Source organism: Vicugna pacos, chromosome 22 (assembly GCF_048564905.1).
Source record: "Vicugna pacos chromosome 22, VicPac4, whole genome shotgun sequence".
In the NCBI taxonomy this organism is placed as follows: Eukaryota; Metazoa; Chordata; class Mammalia; order Artiodactyla; family Camelidae; genus Vicugna; species Vicugna pacos.
The window spans coordinates 30,211,816-30,239,805 of record NC_133008.1 but is presented as its reverse complement, the minus strand read 5'-3'; the positions used below and the strand labels follow the sequence as shown (position 1 = coordinate 30,239,805).

Genomic DNA, 27,990 nt, shown 5'->3' with positions numbered 1-27,990 from the left:
AGGCACGAGCTGTGACGATGACAGGGGACGCAGCCGCAGCTGAGCGAGGGGGAGCCGACCGCTAACTGCAAGCCGCTCCCCGTCCCTGGACAAAAGCTCCCTTCTGCGCCCGCCACGTTGCTCTGGGTGACCTTCCTTGGATGCAGAGCCGGCCCCTGCGTGCATCTTCCTCGGATGCTCTGAAGGCCCGGGGACCGCGCTCCGAAGGCGAGGGATGCCCGGCTGCATCCGCCCGCGGATCGTCTTTGTTTGCGCGTAGCCGGGAGAGGCCGCGGAGGTAGCTGGGACTCACGCGGAGGTGAGTCTCCTTTCCTCCTCCTCGCCCTGCCGAGGGAGGTTGTCCCTAGGCGTCTGCTGCTGGCAGGTGGGGCGGGTGGGAGCGGAGACCCGCGGTCTTGTGATCCTTCAGATGGCAACACCTGCATTTTCCCCCACGCGCCGCACACACCCCCACAGTTCGCCTCCTCTCCCACCGCTCACCTGGAAGGCAGAGGACTGCACCATTTCCAGGACGTGCTTAGAGATCAGGCGGATCAAACCGTCCGCCCCTCTCCGGGACGCTTCCTAAGAGGCCGAAACGTACACGTCCCACCTCTGGGCATTTCCTATTTATAACGCCGTGAGCGGATTTGGAGAAAGGATTTGATAGGTGTGTACACAGAGGCTTGCCTATGGGTGGGGAGGAAGGGAGATGGTTGAAGACGGGGATTCCTCCTCCTCGGTCCGAACTCGTGTGTGACGTGCTAACCGCTCGGCACCACAGCGGCAAGGAGCGCTCGTCAGCCTCCGCTCGCTGCCTTGCTCGCCGGCCTGGAACGTGAAGTCAGACCAGAGGGCAGGAGCGTCCAAGCCCATCGGGCCCCCCCCCCACACCGCGCACTGAGGAGTCTGGGGCCAATTCGTAAGACTCCAGATCCTCAGCTGTGGGTGGGGCGGAGGTGGGTGGTCCCTTCCGGGGGCTGAGGTCACACCCAGCTCTGGATAAAGAAACAGACGCAAAGACCACTCCCTTCGGAAAAAACGGATTTCTGTTGACGGGAACGTTCCCTCGCAGGAAGGCTTTGGGGTGCTTGTTGCCCGTAGCATCAGGAAGAGATCTCTCTTTTTCCCATACTGCATCTTCCTGTCCCTCCTCCAAGAATGAATGACGACATTCAGGGCAGTGACAAGAATCCAGCGAGAAACTCTCACTGAAGAGGGGAAGGGTCAAATTTCAGACATCCCCTCCTGCCCACCTGGCCCTCACCCGTCTGGGGCTGCCTCTGAATCCTCCCTCTCTGAGCTGCAACCCCAGAGGCAGGCCCACCATCCACAGGGGCTTCGGTCCAGCTAGAGGCTTTGGAAGGCACAGCCAAACTGACAGCCACAAACCAGCTCTAGAGGGGCAGCCGCAGCGGGGAGGGGAAGGGGTGGAGGCGGGGACCTCAGGTGCTAGCAAGTGAGGGTGACAACTTCTCACTCTCATATCCACAGACCTTTGGGGCCGGGCCCTTCTTAGTCACGAGGGGCCATCCTGGGCACTGCAAGGTGTGGAGAAGCGTCCCTGGTCTCCACCCACGTGATGCCAGTAGCCCCCACCCCATGCAACTTATGACAACCAAAAACGCCTTCAAGTATTGCCAGGCGCCCCGGGGAGGGGGAGGCGTCAGCCCCAGTTGCGAACCACTGGCTTAAAGCACAGAACCTGTGCTGTTATTTGAGTCATGAGATCCTGGGTATTACGCCCAAAGGGATCATGGAGATCGTTTCTAGACCAATTCTTCATTTACAGACAGGGAAACTGAGGCAGGGGAAGTCACCATGCCCCAGGGTAGACCCAAATTCAGTCTCACTCAGCGGTTCTGACCACACTCCCAGACAGCCCAGCACTTAAGCCACCATCTCAGCCCCCACTCCATCCCTGCTCCCAGCTGGCTCCTCACACCAGTCAAAACAAAACTGGCATTTTGTAGTTGGTAATAATTATGATTCTGATTCTCAATCCCAGTCACTTTCCGCACTGCCTTTTTCAGTCCTAGGGTCAGGTTGTCAGGGCTTGCTTCTTCACAATGGGGGTTGGGGGTACAGAGGGGCAGGACAGGTGGGCTGGGGCAGACAGAGGTGGGTTGGGGTTAACCAGGTCCTGTTTGAATGTCGGTCCCAGCATGGGAGCTTAATTATATCAATCATCAACATTTTGGTATAAATGGTATTAACTCACTTTATTCCCTCCCAGTTGAAGTCCAAGGTGGGGAGGGGCGGTGAGGGTCCCATGGGGAGGGTGACTTTCAGACCTTCAAAGGTAGCTTATAGCTGGAGGCTCAGCTCCTTATTTGGCTCAGACTCCAGACCCACATGGGTGGTCAGCTTTCCATGCCTCTATTTTCTCACCTGTGAAATGGAGAAGCCTCACAGGGCTGGACAATGATTCAGTAAGATGATGGACCCAACAGCTCTTTGCAGATCGATCTCAGGGAAGTTCTGTGTGGGTAGGGGGTGGTCATTATGATGACTGTCCAGTAAAACCTCTGTCCATGGCCCTCCTTCAGGATTCATCCCTGCATCAAGTCAGTACCTCTTCCCAGCCCCCATGGGGACCACCGAAGCCACACTCCGGATGGAAAACGTGGACGTGAAGGAAGAATGGCAGGACGAGGCTCTGCCCAGGTACAGCTCCCCAGGTCTCTGTGTCAGCTGGGGAGGGAGTCGCCCGGCCCTTCTTCCCGGTGTGGTGCAGAGACACCCCAGTTGACCAGGCCAAACACATAATTAACACTTGCTGAATTATTTAAGATTGATTCCCCACCTCCCCTCATCCCCGCCCCTGCCAAAGTGCCCAAATAGCTCCCATTCCCACACTATTACGAAATCAAAACATCCTTCTAGAACCATCTCATGGATTATTACAATCATCTCACCTGGGTTCCCATGAATCCTGGTAATAGTGTAGTTTTACCTGCAGCAGCACGCCTGCTTAAAAACCCTGGGGCAAATGTTCCTCCCACAGAACATCCGGGTTTCAGCCTCCACTTTCTCCTTCACCCTCACCTCCCATCACTCCCCGCCCCCTCGTGCCCTCCAGCTCCAGCATCTGCCTTCCTGTTCCTTCGCTGTGCTGGGCTTCCTCTGACTTTCAGAATTCACACTGGCTATTCCCCATGCCAGGAACACTTTTCCCCAGACACGTGCCTCTGTCACCTCCTTCAGGTCTCCACCAAGAGGCCACCTTCTCAGAGAGGCCCTCCTGGCCCTTTCATTATCCCCTCCCCCAGTCCCTGAATTGTCTCCTTCCTAAGTAACAGCCCTTCCCAGATACCCACACCCTAATCCCTGGAGCCGGAGAGCAGCGTTCCCTCACATGGCAAAAGGCATCTTGCAAATGTGATCGAGTTGAGGATCTGAAAAACGGGGAGATCATCCTGGATTATCCAGGTGGGTCCTCAGCATAATCACAGGGGTCGGCAGAAGAGGAGGGCTGAGGGGGATTTGAACAGAGAAGTAGGAGTTGTGATGATGAAAGTGACAGCTTGGAGTCACGGGAGGAAGGGGCCACGAGCCCAGGAAGGCAGGCGTCTCTAGAAGCTGGAAAAGTCACCAATAAAGATTCTCTCCAGGAGCCCCCAGAAGGAGCCAGCCCCGCTGACACCCCGCCTTTGTCCAGTGAAACTGAGTTTCGACTTACTTCTGGCGTCTAGATTCATAAGAGGACACATTTGTGCTGTTTTAAGCCACTAAATGTGTGGTAATCTGTTAGAGCAGCCGCAGGAGAGTCGTACGATCTAATACGCTAAGTATTTCACATACTTCTCTGGTTACAGTCTGCTCCTCACCGTGGGACCCATGAGAGCAGGGGCCCTTGGTCTGATCACTGCTGTATGCCAGCACCACCGGAACAGAGCTTGGCATACAGTCGGCGCTCAATAGATACTGAGAGACGGTCGTTGGTAGGAGTTGCAGGGAGGAAATGGCGCTCACCCATGGCTCAGATACTTGTCTGTCTCCTGTTTTCTCCTCCGCGTGGTGTGGGGTGAGAGGAAACGCCGTCAGCACGGGCTCCGCCTAACTCGTTGGCTGGACACAGCTGCCCAGCTCGCTCACACTTTAATGCAAGGAGTTTACCCCCAGGAGGTGATGCCCAAGAGTTAGTTACATAACCATCTGGGAAGAAAGAGTCTAAGGGACGGGGCACGTTCACCCCAGAAAGGAGAGTTGGAGGATCTCCAGCTCCACAAAACCTCGGTCAGCGGTCAGCAAGGCGCTGAGGGCAGAACTAGGCTGATGGCGACACAAAACGGATGCAGACTATATGAACTCAAATGGTCTGATATGTACGTGCTTTATCCGGCCGTCCCCGTGCAAAAGCGAAACGGGCCGATGGGGGCCGTCTGGAGCTTCCTGCCGACTGTGTCCCAGGCGAAGCTGCGACGTTGAGGGCATCACCCCCTCATTTGAGAGTCTTGGCCCTCTCCCAAATCTAGTCATTCTCACTGTCTACATTTCATGCACATACTCGTGGTTCTGAAAGCGATAGGTGTCCCATCTCAAAACAGCCGAGAATCTCTTGTCTGCCCAGTACTGTTGTCTGCAGGAATACAGGTATTTTGGGAAAGAGACAGCGATCTCGTTGGTGCCGGCCTCCGGTTCTCTCACCGTTAGAATGTCTTGCTCTGGGTTCCCTTCTACCAGTCTTTCTCTTCAACTCAATATAAGGAGTGCTAATGCCTAGGTGTGTAGAAAGGGGGTCTAATGGCGCACAGACCTGGCAGTTTGGGCGAATTAAGGATCATTTTTGGCAAGGACTCCTGCTGGAGTTAGGGATGCTCCGGAATGGGCAAGAGCTGCCTTTGAGAGCGGTCCCTCGCTCCAGGTGTGGGAGATAGGTTTCCTCCCATGGAAAAGGTGGAAGCAGATAGGTTTGGAGGCATCTCCAACCAGTCCCAGCATTGCTTACTGTCCCGTCCACAAAGTCTGGCCCCTACCGAGACCGAAGCTTTCTTGGGTCCAGACTTCAAGAGCCTCCTGATTCAACCCCTCCTCCAGGCAGCAAACCCCAGCCCCTCCTGGATGTTAAAAATTCTCTGATGACCGCAGAGGGCTCATCTTGCTTACTCTAATTTTATTTCAAGTAGCACAGGGGAACCAAGAGGGCACGAGCTGTGGAACTGAACGACTACAGGGTCTGATTCCAGTTTCCAATGGGCTTGCTCGGCCACCCTGAGCAGCTCTTCGAGCATCTTTGTACCTCGGTTTTCCTACCTATAAAACGGAGACAATAATCTCTGGCTCACAAAGTCACAGGAATTCAATGAGGCGCGTGGGGCGAGGCGGCCGAGATGGGCTGTGAAAACGAGGAGGGCTGCCCGCAGGGGTTGCCACCCTCGGTATCAGCATCATTCGTATCAGCTCTGTCTGATTCACACCAGTTCCTTTTTTCCATCCCCCCCATAAAAAGAGACCCCCCTCCCAAGCCTTGTGGAGACAAAATGGGGCTGATTGCAGCTGCAAATGTGAATTTCAAGTGAGCCTCCCCAGCTGCAGAGGGTTCCTCTCCCTTTTCAGTAGTTCAGTGTTTGCAGGACAGTGGCCTGGCTGTGTGGCCCTGGGTCGAGAACACGCTTTGGTCCAGGCGTCTGTCCTCCTCATTCTGGGGGAAGTGAGCACAGCTCCTTAACACGGAGTCCAGCTGCGTCCCAACATAAGCACCTCTGTCTGGCGCCAGACAACCCCCAATTCTATTCCTCCCAGCCCAGGGATCCCTGCCTGGGGGCATCTTCGAGCTGCCCCAGGCGTGCCCACAGCCCCTCCTGCTGCCGTCATTTTGTGGCATCTTCCTGCACCGCCTGCTTTTCTGCAGGTTCCTGTGGATCCTGAGCTGGGAGCAGCCTGAAGATGATCTGCCTCACGGCCTTGTTTCCCAATTCATTCATTCTAGTGCTAGGTAGGCACCGACAGGATGCCACACCCTGGGCAAGACACTGGGAACACGTGGAAAACGGGGGAGTCTGGGGCAGATGAACAGACAGAGGTGCTGGAAATTGCAGAGAAGGAGAAAGGGCAGATTTATCTGAGCATCTGAAACTCCAAAATCGCTGATAAATAATGTTTGACGCCTTTCAGCAGTTTCCCTCTTTGGTTCCCTTGGCTTAACTTTGCAGGAGTCCTGTTACTCAGCGCCAGTGCTGCTGGCCCAGCTTTGAGCCTTAGAAAAGCCTACGTACGCCCAGAAAGAGTTTTGGCTGCTACTGCGCACCAGAAGTGGCCACGGTCGGGCAGAAACAGAGGCTGGGCAGCCCTGGACGGGACACTGAGGCGGCACTGCCAACCTTCATGCCACCAAAGCTGGGGGCACCAGTCACGAAGCAGGAGGCATGGTCATACGTCCTGAGGCCCACATGTTATGCCCAACTCCTCCGTTTCACACCAGGAGTCACAGTGAGCCAGAGGCTAGGATCTGAGGGTAGAACTAGATCTGGGAGCTGCCTCTGAAGCCAGAACTATTGCAACAACAGTTATTTCAGGGTGACAGGTGTTTCTAGATTTTGGCCTTCCCCTGCCACTTACATAATGTGGCACTCAGTCCTTCCTCACTCAGTCCTTCCTTCAGCCAACCCTTGCTGAGGGCCGCTGCTCCGCAGTCAGGCCTGTGACTGGCTCACCAGAGCAAGAGAGGAAGAGGCACTTCCTCCCCTTCAAGGCCTCACAGTCTGCCCAGGGAGCAGGCACTCAGCACTCAGGACCACAGACTCGGCGCTAGGGGAGGCTTCGAGACAGAGTGCAGGGGCGGGTGGAGGTCAGGCCCCGACAGGGCCTCCTGGAGGGTGCTGACCCAGCCTTAAAGGCGTGGCAGCTTCACCAGGCAAAAAAAGCAGGAAGGGGCCTCTAGGCAGAGGTGGCGGGATGCGCAGAGGCACGGGGGCAAAGAGGACCTTGGTGGCAGGGGACGCAGCGCGCGAGCCTGGCCTGGTTATGGGTGTCGGGTCGGCAGGCTCACACGCGCCGCGTCCAGCAGGGGTGCCCAGGAGAGGATCTTGGATTTCCCACTGAAAGGGTGCGTGAGTTTCCCAGGGCTGTCATGGCAAGGAACCGCAAACTGGGCAGCTGAAAACAGCAGAAATGATTCTCTCACAGTTCTTAAAGTGGCTTAAAGTCCCAAATCCAGGTGTCAGCAGGGCCATACCCCTGAAGGCTCAGGCAAGGGTGCTTCCTGCCCCGCCCCTTCCAGCTTCCGGGAGTGGCCGGCAGTCCTTGGCTTGTAGGCGCATCTCTCCAGCCTCTGCCTCCACCTGCGCACAGCTTTCTCCTCTGCGTGTCTGTATCCAAACTTCCTTCTTCTTATAAGCGCACCACTGACTGGATGTAGGGCCCACCTCGCTCCTCAGGATGACCTCATCTTAACTTAATATCTGCAATGACCCTGTTACCAAACAGGTCGCATTCCCAAGTACTGGGGGTTAAGACCTATGTCTTGTGGGGGACGCAGTGCAACCCACACCGGAAGACTAGAGCCACACGGTACACCTGGAGTATTAGGGGGAGCCCCGCTTTCCACGCGGGGTAAATTTACACAGGCTGCCCATCCCAGGCTGAGAACAAGTGCTGTAGGGAACCACCTGGATCCATTTTAAGTTTGTGGACGGGGTTCAGCTCTGCATGAGCTGAGGTGTTCCGGGAGCTTGGGGAAATAACTAGATCTCACCTGGCCCTGAAAACTGCAGCCCTGTGGGCCTGTGGGGTTGGTGCACATGTGCAGACTGGGCACAAGGGGGCAATAGAGGGCAATGCCTGGACTCGCCTTACCACTGGAAAGGGTTCAGCCCTCCAGGTGTCCTCCAGTTTAGCCTCGGTTTCCCCCTCTGTGAAATGGGCTTCTACCTGCCTCATAGGGATTCTGTAAGGAGCAAATAAGATGCTGTCAACATTACAGCACAGTGAGTGCCCTGTCCGTGGGCAAATTATTGTTTCAGCTGATTCTGGAGTAACAGGATTGCAGCCTGGGGCTGATGGGTGCGGGGGAGGCAGCGTAAATGAGGGAAGGAGCTGGAAGGAAATTCCAACACCCAGGTGAGCAGGGGTGATGGGCAGTCACCTCCTGGTGGTTTTTACCATGCACAAAGTGCAGATCCGATTCAAGAAAAGCCGGCAATCTCGACTTTTTTGTCACATCTCTGATTTGACAGCTAATTTTAAATGTTGTGGGATGCTGTGTTGGCAGGACAAAACCGGGTGGGGGGTTGCATCAGCTGTCAGTCTGCAATTTCAGAGCGCGATTGTGGGTGACCTTGCAGGTAGGCGGTGCGCCTCCTGTCCTGTGGGACCCAGGGCTTGCTTGTGAGTTGCCAGTGCCCTCCTCATGTTGAGAGCAGGGGCATCAGCTACAGACCAGAGGCACGGAGCAACGTGCTACTGGGAATGGCGTGTGAGTTGAGTCTTCAGCCTCGATCTGAAAGAAAAGAAGATGCCTCTTTAAAACCTTCTGACTTCATCTGAAGCTTGCTTTTTTCTTTTAAAAATTGAGGTGGCAGGGAGGCTATAACTCACTGGTAGAGCATGTGCTCAGCGTGCACGAGGCCCTGGGTTCAATCCCCGGTGCCTCCGTTAAAAACAGAGAAATGATATGAAATTTACATAAAATTAACCATTTTAAAAACACAACTCACATGTTGTGAAACTATCAACTCTCTCTAGTTTCAAGACATTCCATCACCCCAAAATGAAACCCCACCCCCATCAGCAGTCACCCCCAACCTCCTGGCAACCACCTCCTGTGTCTGAGGACTGGCCTGTTCTGGAGGTTTCACATCCATGGAGTCACATACTGTGTGTCCTTCTGTGTCTGCTTCTCTCACTGAGCATCGTGCTCTTAGGGTCCGCCCACGTGAGAAAGGGTGTCAGGGCTGCTCTCCTTTTCACAGCTGAGTGATGTTCCATCGTATGGATGGACCAAGTTTTGTGCGTCCAGTCATCACCTGATGGACATCTGGGTTGTTTCCACCTCTTGGCTGCTGTGAATCGTGCTGCTGTGAGCATTTGGGTAGGCGCTTACGTGTGGATGTGTCTTCATTTCCTTTGCTATTTTGACCTTTGACCTCCACAGAGCAGGGCAACATCCATTTCATCCTTTACCTCCAAGACACGCCAAAGCACCTGGCAGGTAGTGGTTACTCAAAGAGCATTCAAAACAAGGTGAATGGGTGAGAGGTGAGTGGGGCAGGCAGAGGGAGGAAAGGCATGGATAGATTGCCCCCCGCAGAGGGTGCCAGCTCGTGCCCTACAAGGAGCAGAGGCGCGGGAATAAATGGTTCTGTGAAAAGGAAGGAAAAAGCATTCTACCATCCTTCCCCATCCCCCTTTTCAGCTGAGCTGGCACTGCAGTTACAGAGATGAATTAGCGCTGCAGCGCTTCCCTGAGTCAGCACGCCCTGCGGCCAGAGCCTCTAACGCCCCATGCACTCTGCAAAACCCTCTGCCTGGAACTGGGTATTTCCCTGGGGAGCAAAGGAGCAGGAGAACCTGGGTCAAAATCAGTCAGTGGGAGCTGTGGTCCAAAAATCAGTCCGAGCCTTGCCAGAGAAACAGGTCTTATTTTGCAAATTCGTGTTTCAGCAAGCATTAAAGGGGCACAGATACAGAGTTGGCTGCCTTTCTTTTGTCTTTAAACTGACTTTTTAGAAGTTTTAGATGTACAGGAAAAGTTGCAAAAATATTACAGGAAGTTCCGCATACGCCCCGCCCCGCATCCAGTTTCTCCTGTGGTTAACAGCTTACATTAGGCTGATATGTTTGTTACAGTTAATAAACTGATACTGATACACTGTTGTTAACTGAAGTCCACAGTGTATTCAGATTTCCACAGTCCTTTCCTCCTAATATCCTTTTTCTTTCCCAAGATCTCATCCAAGATCCCATGTAACATTTATTGGGCGGGGGAGGGCAGTTAATTACAGTTTTTATTTCTTTACTTACATTTTTTTTAAAATGGAGGTACTGGGGACTGAACCCAGGACCTCGTGCACGCTAAGCACGCACTCCACCACTGAGCTCTACCCTCCCCCCACCCGTGTGACATCCAGGCGTCACGTCTCCTCAGGCCCCTCTGGGCTGTGACAGGTTCTCAGACGTTCCTTGTTCCTGATGCCCTTGACGGCTCTGAGCAGGACTGAGGTCAGGGCTTCCGCAGGGCTTCAGCGGGAATTTGTCTGGTGCTTTTCTCATGGCTGGACTGGGCGCTGGGAGGAGGAGCACACGTGAAGGGCCGTCTCCATCGTATCGGGGTGCCTGCCGTCAACATGCCTCGTCACTGCTGACGTTGACCTTGGTCCCCTGGCTGAGGTCGTGTTGGTCAGGTGTCTCCACCGGAAAGCCCCGCCTCCTCCCTTCCCACGCTGTCCCCTTTGGGAGGAAGTCACCGTGCCCAGCTCACGCTGGCAGAGAAGGGAGTTACTCTCCATCCCCTTCAGGACAGAGTGTCTAGACGCGTTATTTGAAATTCTTTTGTGCTGGAAAAATGTGTCTCTTCTCCCCTGTATTTATTTACTCAATTATTTATTTATATCCATATGAACTCGCGGACATTTTATTTCTTACTTTGGCTCGCAATCCAATCAATACTTCATGATTTATTTTGTTGCTCAGACCATGCCAGCGTTGGCCATGGAGTGTTCCTTCAGTTGACGGCCGTGTCCGTTGGACAACTTCTGGCTCCATTTAATAGCAACAATTCGTCGGAGATCTAACTCTGCAGGGTCAGATCATGAAGAATGCTCTTTATATTCCAAAGTGTATGAAACTGTGTGACACTGGACGAGACCCTCCTTCTCTCTGGGCCTCAGCTTTCCCCGATCAGGAAAAGGGGGGAAAAGGGCTGAATATTTATTAGACGAGCTGATTGGGGCCCTCCAGCGCTGGTGGTTTATAACTTTCTGGGCTCATGAACAGATGTGTTTTGTCCCAACATTTCCCCAAACTAAACAGATTTTGTTGCTATCACTTTGTCTGAACTGCACGCTCCTGTGGCTGGACTTGTGGTGCCTGGTGGCTGCTGTCCGACCCTGGCTGGGTCTGCAGGCCACTCCCAGAAGAGACGGGCACGGACTTGCTTGGAAGCCCCACAGAAGACACATCCTGTAAGTTTCCATGCGTGCGGAAATGGGCACACAGTCTGGGCTCTGCCCGGGACTGTAACTATAGAAATGTCAGAGGCCATGCCTCCTTGGTGGAATGTCAGGGAAGGGGGTTGTTCTGCTCCAAGGTCTGCAGGGAAAGCCAGAGACGTGTGTGGGCACCATCGTGAAGTTGGTACACCATGTTGCTGTGTGTCCTTGAGCTGGTTGCTCAGCCTCTCTGTGCCTCCGATTTCTCATCTACTATGTGCAGATAGTGAGCATCCCACAGAAGGGGCATGCAAGGATTCAATGAGATGATTTGTGTAAGGTGCCCAGGGGATGCCAGGCACAAAGCTAGCCCTGGAGGTGGGGGATTCTGCTGCCCCAAGCACTCAGGAGGGCTCATGGCTCTGCAGATCCAAAGCCCCAGACTTTGAGGACAAGGGTCTGGGACAGCCAGAGGAGCTACCTCGAACTTGTGTTCTCCTCAACTGCATCTCCTTACAGAATCCTGCTGAGGGTCCCTTCTCTGCCTGCATCTCCTCCGTGTAGCCCATCACAGTGTCCACCCTCCAGGGGAAAGACCACCCAGAGAGGGACAGCTACATCCCTGAGGTCACACGGCAGTGAGAGCCAGCTCTGCCTACCCCTGCTCCACACTGTGCTCATGGGCCAGGTGGGGGGACCAACTTGTCCCAGCTTGCTGGGGCCCATCAGGATGAGGGTCACCCTACAGTACCAGCCCTTCTTCTGGCCTGAGCACATGGACTCTGTTCAGTGTTGTCACATCCCCACAGGGTGACCTTGGGTGAGTCCCTTCACCCCTCTGGGCCTCCATTTCTACTTCTGTAAAACGAGGGGTATGTAACAACAGTATCCCCACTTCCTGGGTGTGGCTGGCCCCAGAGATATCCAGATTCTAAATCCTAGAACCTATGAATGTTCACTCCCATGACAAAAGGAATTTTACAGCTGGAATTTAGTTAAGGAAATTGTGATGGGGAGATGTGATCGTTAATTGTATGTATGCACTTGACTGGGCCACGGTACCTAGATATGTGGTCAAACATTATTCTAGATGTTTCTGTGGAGGGTGTTTTTCAGATGAAATTTACATGTAAGTGAGTGGACTTTGAGTAAAGCAAATTGCCTTCCATTGTGTGGGTGGGCTGCGTCTAATCAGTCGAAGGGCTCAAGATGGAGGAAAAAGACTTAGGTGTGATTCATCCTGGGGCAAAATTCCTCTCCTGCTGTGAACCCCTGAAATCAGGCAAGTTATATGCTTCCAAAATACGATGGTGGGATGGGCGCAGAATAGAGATTCTCATTCCAAATGGGAGAAATTGGAAAGAGGAAGGAGTAACGGGTCCCGGCAAGCCTGAAACGTGGCAGGGCGAATCCCACTAGGCATTTGTTAGGGCAGCTTCTACTAGGTTTTAAGGCTGGAGAATAACGTTTGGCTCAATGCTCTGTCCTCCAGATCCACGCAGTGGCATTACTGCCGCCTCCCTTCCCTGCCCCTTCAGTCTTACTGTCACCATGTTAGGACCTGCAGTTGACGCCAGCAGGAAGAGTGGGAATATTTTAAATCAAGCACGCCTGATTCACCGCTCCCAGCCCACCTCCTGTCTAAAAGGCGGTGAGCTGAGAGGCCTGGGTTCAGATCTCTGGGCAAGTCACTGCCTCAGTGTCCCCGTCTGTAGAGGGGTAACACTGCCCACCACACAAGGTCATGGTGAGATCTAGATATCCTGTCAGTGCCCAGCACGTAGCAGGCACTTGATAAATGTGACTGTTGGGTTTTTATCATTTTCTGCCAAAGCATGTCTTTACATCCCAGGGTCCCTGAAGCAATCACCTCTGACCTACTGCTTAGGGACTGAGAAATTCAAAGTGGAAGAATTGTGACGAGCTGGTCCACGTAATTACAGATCAATGAATGTCATCGTCTGATACAAAAGGGATAGGACTCTCCTACTGGTTTATGTATTTTGTCCTCACAGGCCAGGTCACAAAACTGGGGTGAATTCCCAAGGTCTCTGGAAGATCAGTGTCTTCCCCTAGAGCTGGCTTTGGGGGAGGTGATGGCTTTTCTCCCACATAAGCCCATAAACCCAGAAACTGGAGGGGCTAGTCCGCTCAGCTGGTATCAGATGGCTTTAACCCCTTGGGGGCAGCCCACAAGGGGCCCAGAGTCCAGGCTAAGAGTCCCTAGGAGGAAGCAGTCCAAACCATGGGGAATATCCACCCCGACCGCTCCAGAGTGCTGTGGGAGGACCCCGGGCCTCTGTGCCTCCATTTGCTCTTCTGTTAAAGGGGGCAGTAGCAGAGCTGGACCAGGAGAACGCTGGGGAGAGCTTCTCAGAGAGCCTGGCCCCTGCTACGCAATCAGCAAATGTTGGTTATTAAAGACTCGAGGGCAGAGGGTATAGCTCAGTGGTACAGCGCGTGCCTAGCGTGCAGGAGGTCCTGGGTTCAATCCCCAGTACCTCCATTAAAAAATAATAAATAAATAAATCTGATTACCCCCCACCCATGCCAAAAAAAAAAAAAAGTAAAACAAAAAAAGACAGGGATAAAAAGCAGAACGTGGACATCGTCTGCCGGCCTTACCCAGCGGGAACAACAGTCACGCGTATTGGTAGGTCTGGAGCCCAGGCTGCCTGGGGTCTAACCCCCCCGTCATTTGACCTTGGTTCCACCTTGACCTGACTCACCTCCTATGAGTTCCATTTTGCAGACGGTAAAGGTGAGTCAAGCTCAGAGCAAGGTGGCACTGCAGGGTCACAGAGCTAGTGAGGAGCGAGATCAGGCTTTGAGCTCGGGTCTGCCCAACGTCCAGGCACCCGCCCTGGACCTCCGAGCCAGGCGGCTGCAGTAACTGCTGTCGGGAAAGGACGGCCTCTGACTTCCCACCGCTCCCCACGATGGGATGGAGAGGAGCCCCACAGGGTCGGGAACAGGAGAGAGCGGAAAAGAAAGAACAGCTGACTAGTTCGGTTTGGTTTTTTTCTGTTTTCCTGTTGCCCCACAGCCCCTCCCAACACGCTGAACTTCAATGGGGCTCATCGGAAGCGGAAGACGCTGGTCGCCCCCGAGATCAACATTTCCCTGGACCAGAGCGAGGGCTCGCTCCTGTCCGACGACTTCTTGGACACCCCTGATGACCTGGATATCAACGTGGACGACATCGAGACCCCCGATGAGACCGACTCGCTGGAGTTCCTGGGGAACGGCAACGAGCTGGAGTGGGAAGGTGAGGTCAAGTGGCTCCACGCCTGCCGGGCCCCAGATCAGCCTCCAGTGCTCCTCTGGGCTTCCGGGACCAGCTTGCCAGAGCCCCACCCCCTCCATCCCCACAGGCTCAGGTGGGGCAGGGCGTCTAACCTGGGTCTCCAGGATCAGCCCCTGGGACTCCGTGCACACGTTTTAGTGGACTTGTGGCTTTTCTGGGGGGCATGGCCTTCACCTGATTCTCAAAGGTGACCGAGACCAGAAGGAAGTGCCTCTCCCCAGTTCCACAAGTGTTTGTGGGGCAGGTCCCGAGTGCCGTGCGGTGGGCAGAGAGGGCAGGGATGTGTCAGGAACAGGCAGTGCCCGCCTGCCTGAGCAGCAGTCGGAAAGCCAGGCCCTGGGTAACGAAGCACACGCGCACGAGGTGGTTGCCCCTGGTAGTCCGTGCTGTAGGGAAATGAGGTGGTGGAGAGGGGAGAGGGCTCGCCTGGGTGCTTCTGCTCCCCCAAGGGACACTAGGTGGTGTCTGGGGACATCTGTGGTTGTCCGGGCTCCTGGCATCAGGTGGGTGGGGCCAGGGATGCTGCTCCACATCCTGCAGTGCCCAGCACGGCCCCTCAGAGAGAATAACCAGCCCCAAACGTCAGAAGTGCCCGGGCTGAGCACCCCGAGCCAGGGGAACCGGGTGGGAAGGCTCTTTTGCAGGGTTGCCTGGACAGGCCTCGCTGGGTGGGTGTTATTTGAGCTGACATCCCGAGGCAAGAACACAGGTCAGAAAGGCAGCGGTGGTGGTGGCCGTGGGGACAGAAGCTGCCACACTTGCTGGGTAGATGTGGAGAATGAAGGGGAAGGGGTCAGAGGGGATGCCTGGGTTTGGGGCCCTAGTCGCTGGGAATATGACGGCCATTTTCTGAGGCAGGAAGACTGCAGGATGACAGGCAGGAAAGAGGCAGATGTTTTAAGAGTGGTTAAGAACTCTGAGAAGCCCAGAGAGGCAAAGAATGTGTGCAAGGTCACACAGCAAGAAACGGCTCTACCTAGACGACCGCCTGACTGGGGGCTTTCCTGTGTTCCATGGTGTTCTTTGGGAAAAAAGCAAATTATTATTTGGGTGTGACTTTTCGACTCCCAGACCCTCCATTTTGCCCAGTAGCCCCAACCTAACACTGTCTGTCAGCAAAGCGCAGGATGAGTGATTTTGCCCAAGGCCTGGGGCTAGAGGAGTGGGCTCCGCAGAGAGGGAGGCTAGGACAAGATGTCTGGATTCAGGCACCCTTCGGCTCACCTTTCTCCTGGCCTGCTTCCAGATGACACCCCCGTGGCCGCCGCCAAGAATATGCCTGGGGATAGCGCAGATCTGTTTGGGGATGGTTCAGCTGAGGACGGCAGTGCCGCCAATGGGCGTCTGTGGCGGACAGTGATCATCGGGGAACAGGAACACAGAATTGATCTGCACATGATCCGGCCCTACATGAGAGTGGTGACCCACGGAGGTGAGACCACACCCCTCTGGTCCCCTCCCAACTCCAGCGGGGCCACTGGAGGCCCATCAGTGGTCCTCTCTGGACCTCTGTCTCTTCTTCTGAGCCACGTGCCCAGGGGTGTATGGGGGGTGAAACTCACATGGGAGCAAGGCATAGACGTGCCGGGCACACACAGGAGGTGCCCATGAGGGTGGCTGGTGCCCCCCACCAAAGGCTGAGACAGGTCAAGGGTTTTCTGGCTTCTCCAGCCAGACTCAGAGCTGTACCCTCTGAGTGTGGGCAGCGGGTGGGAAGGGGCTGACCAGCAACGAGGCGGGCGCATGGGGAAGAGCACAAGGCTGCTCACAGCTGGGAGAGGGCTCTGCCTGTCTCTTCCTGGGGCCGCTCACTGGCCGCCTCTCCCAGGGTACTACGGCGAAGGCCTCAACGCCATCATCGTCTTCGCTGCCTGCTTCCTCCCGGACAGTAGCTCCCCCGACTACCACTACATCATGGAGAACCTCTTCCTGTAAGTGGCCCGCCCGCTCTGTCCCAGCTGCCAACCGATCTGAAAGTCCCAGCCGGTGGGCCAGACCAGCCTGCAAGAACTATGTTGGGTGGGGGCTTGGCCTGGCACCAGGGAGGTCTGTGCCGCCAACAGCCCTTGATCTGAGGCCCCTGCTCGCCCACTGGTCTTTGTCAGCATCACTGACATTTATGGGGTGTTTACTATGTGGCAGCCGTGAAGCTAAGGGCTTAGTAAGTGATAACACATTCCACCCCCCACATGACCCTGTTGCCTCCCATTCTGTGGCTGTAGAGCCTGAGGCACAGAGAGGTTAAGTCTCTTGCCCAAGGACACACAGGTCAGTTTCATTATGATGGAGACAGAGAACACTTATAATGCACCTGGCTGGTGACAGTCAGAGCTTAGTAAGTCATTATCACTCTTACCGTAAGCATGAAGATTTCCTTCACCAAGCAGGGCTTGGGTGCCAGGTGGGCCAGAAGATGAGGAGGTACCCAGGGATGGTCAGCTCAGAAAGTTACCCGAGATTCCAGGGAGCCCAGTCTCCCCAGTTTACAGATGGGGAAGTAGAGGCTGAAGGAGAGGTGGGGCTGGCACAGACCCCAGGCCCCTAACATCTGGCCCAGTGGACCGCCCGCTGTGGGCGCCTGCCCCCCAGGTATATCTGGGGCCGCTGAAGCCGCCTCCCAGGGCGAATGGAGATTAGTGGAGACATTAGATGCTGTCACGCGTATAAATCTCTTGGCACCCAATAAGCACTCAATGAAATAGTTAACTGCTACAATCATTACACCCACTGGCACAGACTTGGGGCCACCCACCCCCACCCCGAGTGTGCTAGCAAGGCCAACACCATCTGAACAGGTGTGGCTGGCGCAGCCGGGGCAGGCAGAAGCAGACAGGGCAGGTACCGCAGGGGTTCAGTCCCGGGCACCGGGGCTTCCTGACCCTGAGCCCCTCTCGCCGGGTCCCCTGTCCTCTGTGCACCGTCACCAGGTATGTGATCAGCAGTTTGGAGCTCCTCGTGGCAGAGGATTACATGATCGTGTACCTGAATGGTGCCACCCCCCGGCGGAGGATGCCGGGCATCGGCTGGCTGAAGAAGTGTTACCAAATGATTGATAGGAGGTGAGCAGGGGGTGGGGGCGGCTGGGGGACCAACTCCGGGTGCACGGGGCCCAGTTCTGGAGGCTAGAAGTCCGAGGTCAAGGTGGCTGTAGGGTTGGGTCCTTCTGGGCCCTTGAGGAGAATCTGTCCCACGCTCTCTGCCAGCTTCTGGTGGTGCTGGCAATCTCTGCTATCCCTTGGTTTGTAGACACATCACTTGATCTCAGCTTTCATTTTCGCGTGGCCTTCTCCCTGGTGCATGCCTGTGTGCAAATGTCCCCTTGTCATAAGGACACCAGTCATAGTGAATTAGGGACTGGCCCTGCCCTACATCCCCGGGGATGAGCTCACCTTAACTAATTACTCCTACAGTGACCCTGTTCCCAAATAAGGGGATGCAATTCAACATGGCTCAGAACCAGGGGGCCCCAGGAACTCTTTCAGGAATGGGAGGCAGTGTGGCCAAGTAGTCAAATGCTCAGACTCTAAATTAAGAGACAGCCGGAACCTGCGAACTCTGCAAAGGGGCTTAGCTTTACCGAGGCGGCGCCTCCTCCCTGTGAACAGAGATAATCACCACAGCTACCGCTCGCGCAGAGGAGGAGACATCGGGCAGCTCCTCCCTCCCCGAGGCTTTCGCGAGGAGCCCATCTCTCTCCCTCTGCCCCCACCCCATGCAGATTGCGGAAAAACCTGAAGTCCTTAATCATCGTCCACCCGTCCTGGTTCATACGCACTGTGCTGGCCATCTCCCGCCCTTTCATCAGGTGAGACTGTGACCCGCCTGGGTTTTAGCGTGTCTTTTTTTTTTAATGTGGATTTTCCAGCTCATCTATGATGAATCAATATTGTTGCTTTAAACACTTGAAAAGCATGTGCGTTGTTATTAAGCGGCTAGGCGACCAACCTCGCAGGAAAACCAGTAACACCCATCTCTCCTATACTGACGCTGGGTACCTTCTGACACTGACGACCACAGCCCTGTGAGGTGGACGGGGCCACACCCGTTCCGTGCAGGAGGAAGCTGACTCACGCAGAGGCACGCAGCAAGGGCGCTAGTCCACTAGGCACTCCCTCAGAAGGGAGCCGGCTCCATCCTCTCCGGATGCTGTGAGGAGGGGCGTTAGGGGCCACTTGCCCGGACAAATAACGCGGTGAACCGACATGTGTGCTGTGAGGGTGCCCGAGACCGGCCTCAGGCTCAGTGATGTACGAAGAGGACTCACAGGGCCCAGGAAGGCTGTTGTGCTCACAGTCACAGTTTATTACAGCCAAAGGGTGAAGGATAACACTGGCAAAGGGAAAAGGTGTGTATGAGAGCCCAGGAGACGCCGGGAGTGGCTGTGAATTGCCCTGCCCCAGACGAGTTGTGCCAGCGCCGTGATTCTCCCTGCAACGACGGGTGACCTGTAGGAAGCACTGCCCACAGGGAGGCTGACCGTGGTGTCCAGGGCTCCCACCGGTGTCCGGGGCTGAGCCACACGGGGACGGAGTGCCCACATGGCCGCCCTTAGGTCCTCAGTAACTGATATGATGGCCCAAGACCCCGCCACGAAGCATGTCTTTAGCACAGACTATGGGCCGGGCTCAAGGCCCCAGGGACCTGGAGACGCTTACCAGGCAGGACAGCCCTAGGGCTTACAGGTGGCCGTCCCGAGTCTCAGGGGCAGGTTCTTCCTCCGGAATGTGTTTGGCCAGCAAGCGCCGGAGAAGAGGAGCAAGGAAGACAAAAGCAGCCATGACAAATGCCCTCGTCCATCACATAGACCTGCACGTGCCTTTAATGGCATACAATTCAATACATTGAATTAAGTCAAGACCCTTCATTTCCACATTCCCAGTGAAGAGTGTGATGAGTTTAAGAGACTGGGCCAGACTTTGCCTTGAGAAAGGCTGTACTATCACAGCACGAACGACTCGCAAGGAGGCAACTTCACATGCTCTGTGCTCCGTGATTCCTAAGAGCCCTGAAATACTAGTGCATTAGTGAAATCAGGCCTTTCATGCACTAATTATGGGCCATTTGTGCTAATGCCGACCCCACGGGGCCAAACACACTTTAGCCTAACAGCATTGTGTTCCGTCCTGACATCCCTTAATTCAGGAACCGAGACTTGCCTTGCATGCGGACCATTCTCTCACTTTGGGTTGCTTTTCCCATGGTGAATTTTGAGGGTCTCATCCTGAGCTCTCAGAGAAATAGGAGAGAGGAGAGGAGGGAAGGAAAGCTCCCTCGTTCAAAAGATGAAGAAAGTGAAGGTAGACTCTGAGCCCTAGCCCTGAGGCCCTGAGATTGTAACTCAGGGAGAACTGTTCGTTCCACGAGCTCTGAACCTTGGGAACGTGCCTTGCCCTGGGCTGGAGTTCTCCCTCCCGAGAAAGAGCCCGGTTCACAGGCAGGCAGCGCCACCGCGCAGAGGCTGGGCGTCCGTCTCTGACAGCGGGCGCGGCCTTGCCGTGGCATCTGGTGGTGTGACTTCACCTGTGCTCGTAGCCCAGTGCCCAGGCCGCAGGCGTGCCTCTGCGCCCTGAAACAAGACCTGTCCGGCAAAGCAGGCGGCCCGCCCTCAGAGCCCCGGGCCCGACGTATTCGGGTGGAGGGCGGCAGGACTGCTGCCTGTCGGTCTGAGACGCACTGCCGTCCCTGGGCCCTTTACCTTTCTGCCGCACCTACTGGAGGGAGAACTCATGTTCCAAGAATAATTATATTTAATTAAAAAAAATTAAATTTCAGCTGCACGAAAGCAGTTGGAGTTATTCATTCAGGTGCACACGGCCGCTCTGTGACTCTCCTCAGGAACCGCCTGTCATTCCCCGATCGGTTGCCAGTGGCCTCTGCTGAGTAGCCTGTTTATTTCCCTTATGGATGCTGTGGACTGCGTCACTCCCCCTGGGCCTCCCCTCGCACCGGATGCCAGAGAGCTTGAGCCGCATTTTTCTCTAGTCTCTGGAAATAGACGTGAAACTTCCTGACACAGTTTTGTAGCCACATGCCTCTGTCTTACTGTTTTTGTCGTTGTCACTTGATTGTTCTATTACTTAGGGCACTAACTGTATTCTCTTGGCCTTCTAGTTCTCATCATGAGAAAAACTTGATTTGACCTGAAAAAAGTTTATTTCACATTTTACCAAAATTGGGTTAAAGGTGATTTTTAAATAATTATTTTATTTTCAAAATTACTTTGACAGGTGTTACTATTCTACTTCTTTTAAAAAAAAAACACTTCCACTTCATTGCTTTTTAGGGGGAGGGATGGAGAGATCATTAGGTTTTTTTTCTTTAATGGAGGCACTGGGGATTGAACCCAGGACCTCGTGCCTGCTAAGGACGTGCTCCATCACTGAGCTATACTCACCCCCCCCCAAGGTGATTAAAACAGTGATAATAATCATGAGTTCAAAGCAACATGCTGGTGATGATGACGAAGCCCCTCGTGGCAGCAGATGGGCAGAGATGGGGTCTGGGCGGGAAGGATACGTTCATCCCGAAAGAGCGGAGAGTGACTCAGCAGTCCCTCGTGCGCCTGCCTGTGCCCGGATGATTACGGCACCGTCCCGGTCGCGACGAGTCTGCCAGGAAAGCTTTCTCGGGAAGGTTAACCCGGAGGAGCAACTCCTCAGGAGGATGGAGGGACAGCCTGAGCCCACCAGCATCTCTTCCCTCTCTGCTTCCTTTAAACCAGCTCCTCAGCTCTGCAGGGACTGGTGTGGGATGCGCGGCTCCGCACCCTCCCCTTCTTGCGAGTTCTGCTTGGGCCTGGGTTCTGCTCTGTGCCCTCCACCAGGGGCAGAGGGCAGAGGCTGGTGGGGGCCAGGAGGGAGGCTTGGGCCGAGGTGCTAGGGGCAACCCGGAATAGGGTTGCACGTGCCTCTCTGTCTGCCATCGCCCCTTCTGGCCCTGAGGAACCGCTGCGAGCTCTGGCTTTCAGCTGTCTCCCTCCTCCTCCCACCAGCGTCAAATTCATCAACAAGATCCAGTATGTGCACAGCTTGGAAGACCTGGAGCAGCTCATCCCCATGGAGCACGTGCAGATCCCGGACTGCGTGCTACAGTGAGTGCCCCCGTGCTGCCTGAGAGCCCCCCGCCTCCGCCCCCGTCACCCCCAGGCTGCTTGCCTCCCAGCTGCCCCTGCTCAGCCCAACTGACCTGAGTGGGAGAGCAGAACAGAGGGAAATGCAGTGAACCAAGCACGTGTGAAATTACAGATCACGGTGGGCGGGCCATCTAGTGCAGGGCAGGGGCCAGCGAGCCACAGCCCCCGGCTAATCTTTATAAATAAAATTTTACTGGCACACAGCTACACCCATCCATTTACAAACCATCCATGGCTGCTTTCGAGCTACAACAGAATCAAGGGGTTGCTGCAGAGGCCAGCCTGCAAAACCGAAAATACTGACTCTCTGGCCCTTTACAGAAAAATGTGGCCCTGATGGAGGGGCCTGTAGACCAACCCACGTCAACAAGGGGGAAGCTTTATAATGGCTCCGTTCAGTGCTGAGGCAGACAACGTCCGCTAAGTTGCATCTCTACCAGATGCTGGAATATGCCAACGAAACATATTCCCTGCCCTGGGGTAGGGGGAAGTTGCAAAGCAGCTGCAGGAAACACACAAAAAAACAGCAGACTGTCGGCTCCAACTGCACTTTCTGCTCTAAAGCCTGGCATGTATTCAGATCTGACAATGAGATCGCGCTCCTGGTCCCGGGGGAAGGGGACTCCCAGGCTGCATGTGACGTGCTCTCTCCTCTGTCTCTCTTCTAGGTACGAAGAGGAAAGACTCAAGGCCAGGAGAGAAAGGTTTGTGCAGAGCGGCTTGGGCTGGGGCTGGGTCGGCGCTGGCGCTGAGTGGGGCCCACATCTGGGAGGAAACCAGTGGCTTTGGCTGAGCGGGGACCGAAGTCAGGTGTGCATGTGGCTCTCCAGGGCTTGAGGTCAGACCCAGGCTCGAACCCAGGCTCCCCACCCAGTCACAGGTGGCGTTAGGCAAGTGAAAAGTTCACAGCCTCCCTGAGGGTTACTGTGGGAAATTAGGAACAAGGTAACCCATGAGGCAAAACTAGCGGGCCCGCAGAGAGTCCTACTAGTCTTCACGATCGTAAGTCCTCCCCTTACGTGGGGAACACAGCTCCCTGCCCCTCGCCCACGGCAGACCCGGAGCCGCCCGTTTGCTGCCTTGCTGGCTCAGTCTCTGAGCTACGCTGCTCCCCCTCCGAGCCTGCTGTGGACGAGCAGAGAGAGGACAGGGCCAGCAGGGCGCCTGCCGGCTGGAATCACAGGCAGGGGCGGCAGCGCATAGAGGCCTCTGCGGAGATAAACGCCCCCAAGGAATGGCCCAGCCCCCTTCCTCCCAGCTGCCTCCGTCTTCATGAACCCCTGGCCATCACTCTCTCCTTCCTCGGGGCCCCAGTGCTTCCCAGGGGCAGCCAAACCCTCTCCAGATTACTGTCAGGCCACGGTGGGCCCAGGGAGCCAAGAGCCCCTCGGCCCACTCGGCGGGCTGGTCACCCTGGTCACCCCTCTCTGTCCCCAGCGCGAGGCCGCAGCCTGAATACGTCCTGCCCAAGTCTGAAGAGAAGGCCGAGGCGGCGCTGGAGGACAGGTAAATAGGCAGGTGACCGGGGGACAGCTGAGCCCACCGGGGGCTGCCCAGCCCACCAGGACATCCCATAAAAGTGATCTGCTGTTATCATGATGCCGAAATAAGAACACAGGTGTGAGTCCGCCAGCACGAGGCCCACTCCGTCGAGCCACGTTCAAGTGCATTTAGTGCATCCAGTGCTGGGTGACCAGCACTTCTCTAGTTCCGGAACAGTCCATCAGCCCAGAAGGAGGCTGTATCTACCCGTTAAGAAGTTGCTCTCATTCCCTTCTCCCTCCTTTTGAAAAACATCCTGCAACTCTCTCCTCATGACTGCCTGTTTTGGCTCACTTGTTACACAGCAGACACACACTGATGTTTGCTTTGTGCCAGATCAGGACGAAGCCTTGCTGGGGCTCACAGCCAAAGGCCAAAGACCCACAAATAGGCGACTAACGCTGAGACTCCTTCGCTCCCCACAGGTCTGCGCTGGCCACAGAAGATCAGGAGACGAGGTGGGTGGGAAGCAAGGTGGTCTTGCCGCCTTTTTTTTTTTCATTCTATGTGGAGCCCAGGATGAGTGTGCCATGCCTTACTGTTGGTGGGGGGAGGATGCTCCACCGGGGAGGCAGGGAGACCATGGTTACCATGACAATGGGGCCTCCTCTGGGGCCAGGCAGCCAGTTTCTGCACAACTCCAGGGGGCGCCATTGACAGGAGGCCCCAGAGCAGAGCCATATGGCAGCCCTGACTGTGATGTCCACCCGGAGCCAGAGCCCCTTAAGCCCAGGATTTAACTCAGCCAAGAGGTGCATGCCTGCCCGTGGCCTGTCTCAGTGTGCCCGCCTGGTGCTGGATGCCAGGAGAAGCCTCCTTGTGGGTCCTGGAGCCCCCCTCAGGGTCAGTGGTTTGCCAGGAGGACACTCACAGGGTTCAGCAAAGCTGTTCTGCTCACAGTAATAGAGACCGGTGGAAGGGTGGAGAGAGACCAAAATCAGCAACAGGAAAAGTTCGTGGGCGGGGCCCAGAGAGACAGGCATGAGCTCCCAGTTGTTGTCTCCCGGGGCAGTTGGTGGGACCGCCCTTAACTCTCCTGGCAGCCAGGTGTGGCAGTGCACACCAAGTGCAGCCGACCCGGGGTGCTTACCCAAGCCCTGGCGTTCAGGATGTTTATGGGGGCATCAGCCATATGCACGGCTGACCGCCCGCATGGTTAACCTTGGTCTCTAGCGCCTCCGGAGATTGAGCTGGTCCCACATGGTCCAAGGCCCCTGCCCTAAATCACACTGTTGGCATAGACTGTCTGGCAGGACCCAAGGTCCCAAGCAAAGATGCTTTTATTAGGAAGGACAAGGACTTAGAGGTGACCTCCCAGAAGCTGGGCAAGGGCCAGATCTTCCTTTGGAATGTGCAGGGTTAATCCTTGACCACACCCTCTCCTACAAATCTATAACATGGCCTGGCCACATGCCTTAACACTACCCACGTGGCCCAGGAAGCCCCAAGGCAAGAAATAAACATCAGAAATGGTCTTAGACAAGCAGTGTCCCAGGACACCGGGTAGAGGCAAGCTCTCGTGCATTTCCGACAAGGCCCCGTCAGTCCGTGCATCCTGGAGAAGAGCACCCGCCCACAGACACAACACACAGGGAGTCACTCACCGTGAGAACAAGCCAGAAGATACAGCGAGCAGCAGAACTAGATCCCTTCCTAGGAATCCTTGTGTGGAGATGACACAAGAAGCATGTTTAAAATGATTAAATACATTAAAAAAGGAAAGGAATGGTACAGAGCAACAGATGGATAGACAGATGGACAGACAGATGGTTGGGTGGATGGGGGGCGGATGGATGGATGAATAGGTGGATGGGTGGGTGGGTGGATAAATGAATGTATAATAGATGGGTGGATGGATGGATGGAAGGTAGATGGGCAGGTAGATAGGTAGATGGGTGGATAACTGGATAGATAGATGCGGATGAATAAGTGAATGAATGATGGATGGGTGGATGGATGGATGGTTGACTGGCTGGCTGGATGGTTGGCTGGCTGGCTGGATAGACGGATGGATGGATGGGTAGGTGGATTAGTGGGTTGATGATGGGTAGGTGGATAGATGGATGGAAGGATGAATGGATGGATGAATGGGTGGACGGACAGTTGGCTGGCTGAATGGATGGTTGGCTGGCTGGCTGGATAGACGGATGGATGGAAGGATACAAAGATGGGTTGGTGAGTGGATGGGTGAGTTGAAGCCTCCCTTTAGTCTGATCGAGGGCTCCAGCCCTGGGGCCTGTTCTTTGGCTAGGTCCCCTTCAGAACCACACCTAGAAGGTGGGTGGCAGATGGCAGACCTTGAAGGGCAGGTGCCACTCTTGCTGCTGAGGGCACACCAAAGCCAGATTAGATCATCCTTTGGGATTCCGTGCACATGGAACATTTTCCACTTTCTTTAAAAGCGGTAATAATAACTTGACTGTGTTTGTCCCTTCCAGCATGTCCTGAGGTGATGTGAGCACAGAGGAGGACACGGAAGAAGATCCCAGATGGCAAGAAACCTGCGTCAGATGCCCTCCGGCCTGGATCTTGTCCCCGCCTCATCCTGAGTCAGTCTCCTGGAGGTGCCCGTCTCCTTCATCTCCGAAACCCAGCATCCTTTCTAGCTGCTTGAAAACAGTTTTTTCCAAGTGATGCAGTATCAGTGCGTTCTGGAAAAGGACCCAGCTCTCAACCCTCCACCCTTCCACACTCATGTGCTCACGGCCCAGAAGAGCGAGAAGCGTTGAGCGTGGCCCATGCGTCCTTGGCAGCCTCCGAGAGCCCTCCCACTGCACAACACCCTGGCCGAGACCCTTCTCTTGCCCGTCACCCGGCCTCGGTTGGAGCCACAGGTGCCCAACGCCTCCCTGGCCGGGTCTGGATTCCTTCTTGTGCCTTTCCTCCCAGAACGGCCCCTGCAGCCCTGGGCATCTGGCCCGGAAGCTGCGTTTCCCACCACAGGCGGCGCCACGCCCCGGGCACCACCTGGCCTTCGAGCTGACGGCTTCTCCTTTGACCAGTCCCACTCGTCTCCTCTAACTCTCCCCTTCTTAGGGAGCAGCAGGGCCCACAGTACCAGGGAGGGCTGCTGATAATCATCCTTGCCCCACAGTTGCGAAACCGCACTCCCCTCAATCTAGAACATTCTCAAGCTCCTTGAATGCAGAGGCCACGCCACAGGGCAACCCTGATCAATACCTCCTACTGAGGAAATAAGCCTCCCCACTTCCCCGATCCCCCACCCCCAGCACAGGGCTGGGATGCATCCCTCAGGCTGCCGCCAAGAGCAGAGACTGAGGCCAGCTCTGAGATAAGCTCGTCTCAGAAGCGCAGACACAGGGCACTGGACATTTGACGGTTACAAAGGTCACTTGGGAAAGCAAACCCCAGTGGCCTGGATGCTGCAGCCACCCGCATTCCAAGGGGGCAGGTTTCCTTCGGACAAAAACCAGACTTCTCTAGTGTGGCCCAAACACCAGTCAGGTGGGCTCTAGAGGTAGTGAGTTCCCGGTCTCTTGAAGCATTTAAGAAAAGGCTGGAAGGTGCTTGCAGAAAGTGGTCCTCTACCATCCCCTCCAATCGTAAGAGTCTCTGTTTCCATGAATCTGAGCAGCAGTCGGGCAGGCGCATTGTCCGGCCCCTCTTCCTGGCTCTGTGGCTGGCTTCTTAGCGGGTGTCACCGAGGTTTGATTGAACCCCACCCCCGACAATTTCCCAGTAGGAGATTCTTGGCCGCAGCGGAGATGTCAAACGCTTCTCCACCTAGGACATCAGCGGGGTGCATCTGGGGTTGTCCCAGCGGCAGGGGTGGGTGGCTGGTGGGGTCAATGCTGGGGAGGGTGTGTGCTGGGCTTCCTGCACATCAAGGGACTGTCCCACCCCAAAGGCCGGTGGCTCCGCCTTGAAAAATGCGGGGTTTCTAAGCAGGCTTGGGCCTGCGTCTTCTGGAACCCAGCACTGCTCGCGTGGGTCTGGGGCACTTGGGGGTCTGGTGGGGTTTCTTAAAATTTGGGTTTCTGCTTTTTCTCTCAAATGTCAAAGAAAGGACAGGGACTGTGTCCTGGGCCCAGATGAGTTACCTGGAGCCTAAGGTGGAGGGGCCTCTGCAGGATGTTCTGCAGAGGGGGTATGCCCCTCCATCCTGGGGCCGCTTGTCCCCCACCCCTGCCCAGAGAGCCTCCTCTTACAAACGGTGCCTGGGCATTTGCTGGGCCGCCCCAAATCCAGGTTCAGGCAGCCGGCTCTGCTCATCCAAGATGGACGTGTGGCCCAGAAGGCCCCAAACTCCCACCCCCAGTGGATGCAGTAACTTCTGGAAGGCCGGTGTCTCACTGAAAGTGCAAAAGGAGCCAGGAACAGACACATTCTACCCAACTCGACAATTGCTGGGCGCCTGCAGACGACAGAGGGTGGAAGCTACAGACCCTCCTGCCCTCAAGGAGCCTGCAGCCTGAAGGTTCCGGCCCCACAAGAAACTCCAACATGGACCCCTGGCTCACCGCGGCCCACCCACCGTCACTCCGGACCACCAGCAGCCACAGACAATGGGTAGGTGGAACCAAGGACCCCCAGCTCTGTCACAGCAGCCCCTCCAGAAAAGAGACCCCTGGGGAGGCCGTCTCCAGGCCGGCCACCTGTCCGCAGGTGTGTGAAGTTTCCAGGCACAGCTCCGGCCAGACAGGGCCGCCGTGTCCCGGCGGGCTGCTGCCCACACCCTCGGAAATTGGCTTTGTGGTAGATTTGTATCTTCGGGGCACTTCTGGCCAAAATGGAACGGACGTCGAGCCCTCCTTGTAAAGGGACGTTGGGTTTTCCTCTTGTGACACGTGGGATGCGCCATAAGTCCTCCCTCAGAGTCGTAGTTCACACGCCCATCCTTCCGATGGCACGTTTTGCGGTTTTTAAAAACAAAAATGATTCGTTATGATTACTGTCGTGATGTGAAGACATCATTTCCA

At 55.5% G+C, this 27,990-nt stretch overlaps 1 protein-coding gene across 1 annotated transcript; it reads left to right on the top strand.

Annotated features, from left to right (window-relative positions):
• The first annotated feature begins 171 nt into the window (after window positions 1-171).
• Window positions 172-27,981, top strand: ATCAY (ATCAY kinesin light chain interacting caytaxin). The gene is made up of 13 exons (XM_006206394.4): window positions 172-298; window positions 2,529-2,646; window positions 11,044-11,102; window positions 14,116-14,337; window positions 15,623-15,808; window positions 16,205-16,307; window positions 17,304-17,435; window positions 18,095-18,181; window positions 21,368-21,466; window positions 22,177-22,212; window positions 22,946-23,014; window positions 23,476-23,508; window positions 25,489-27,981. Exons 2-13 carry the CDS (start codon window positions 2,570-2,572, stop codon window positions 25,496-25,498), a joined length of 1,113 nt encoding a protein of 370 aa, XP_006206456.1. The 5' UTR covers window positions 172-298; window positions 2,529-2,569; the 3' UTR covers window positions 25,499-27,981.
• The last annotated feature ends 9 nt before the right edge of the window (window positions 27,982-27,990 follow it).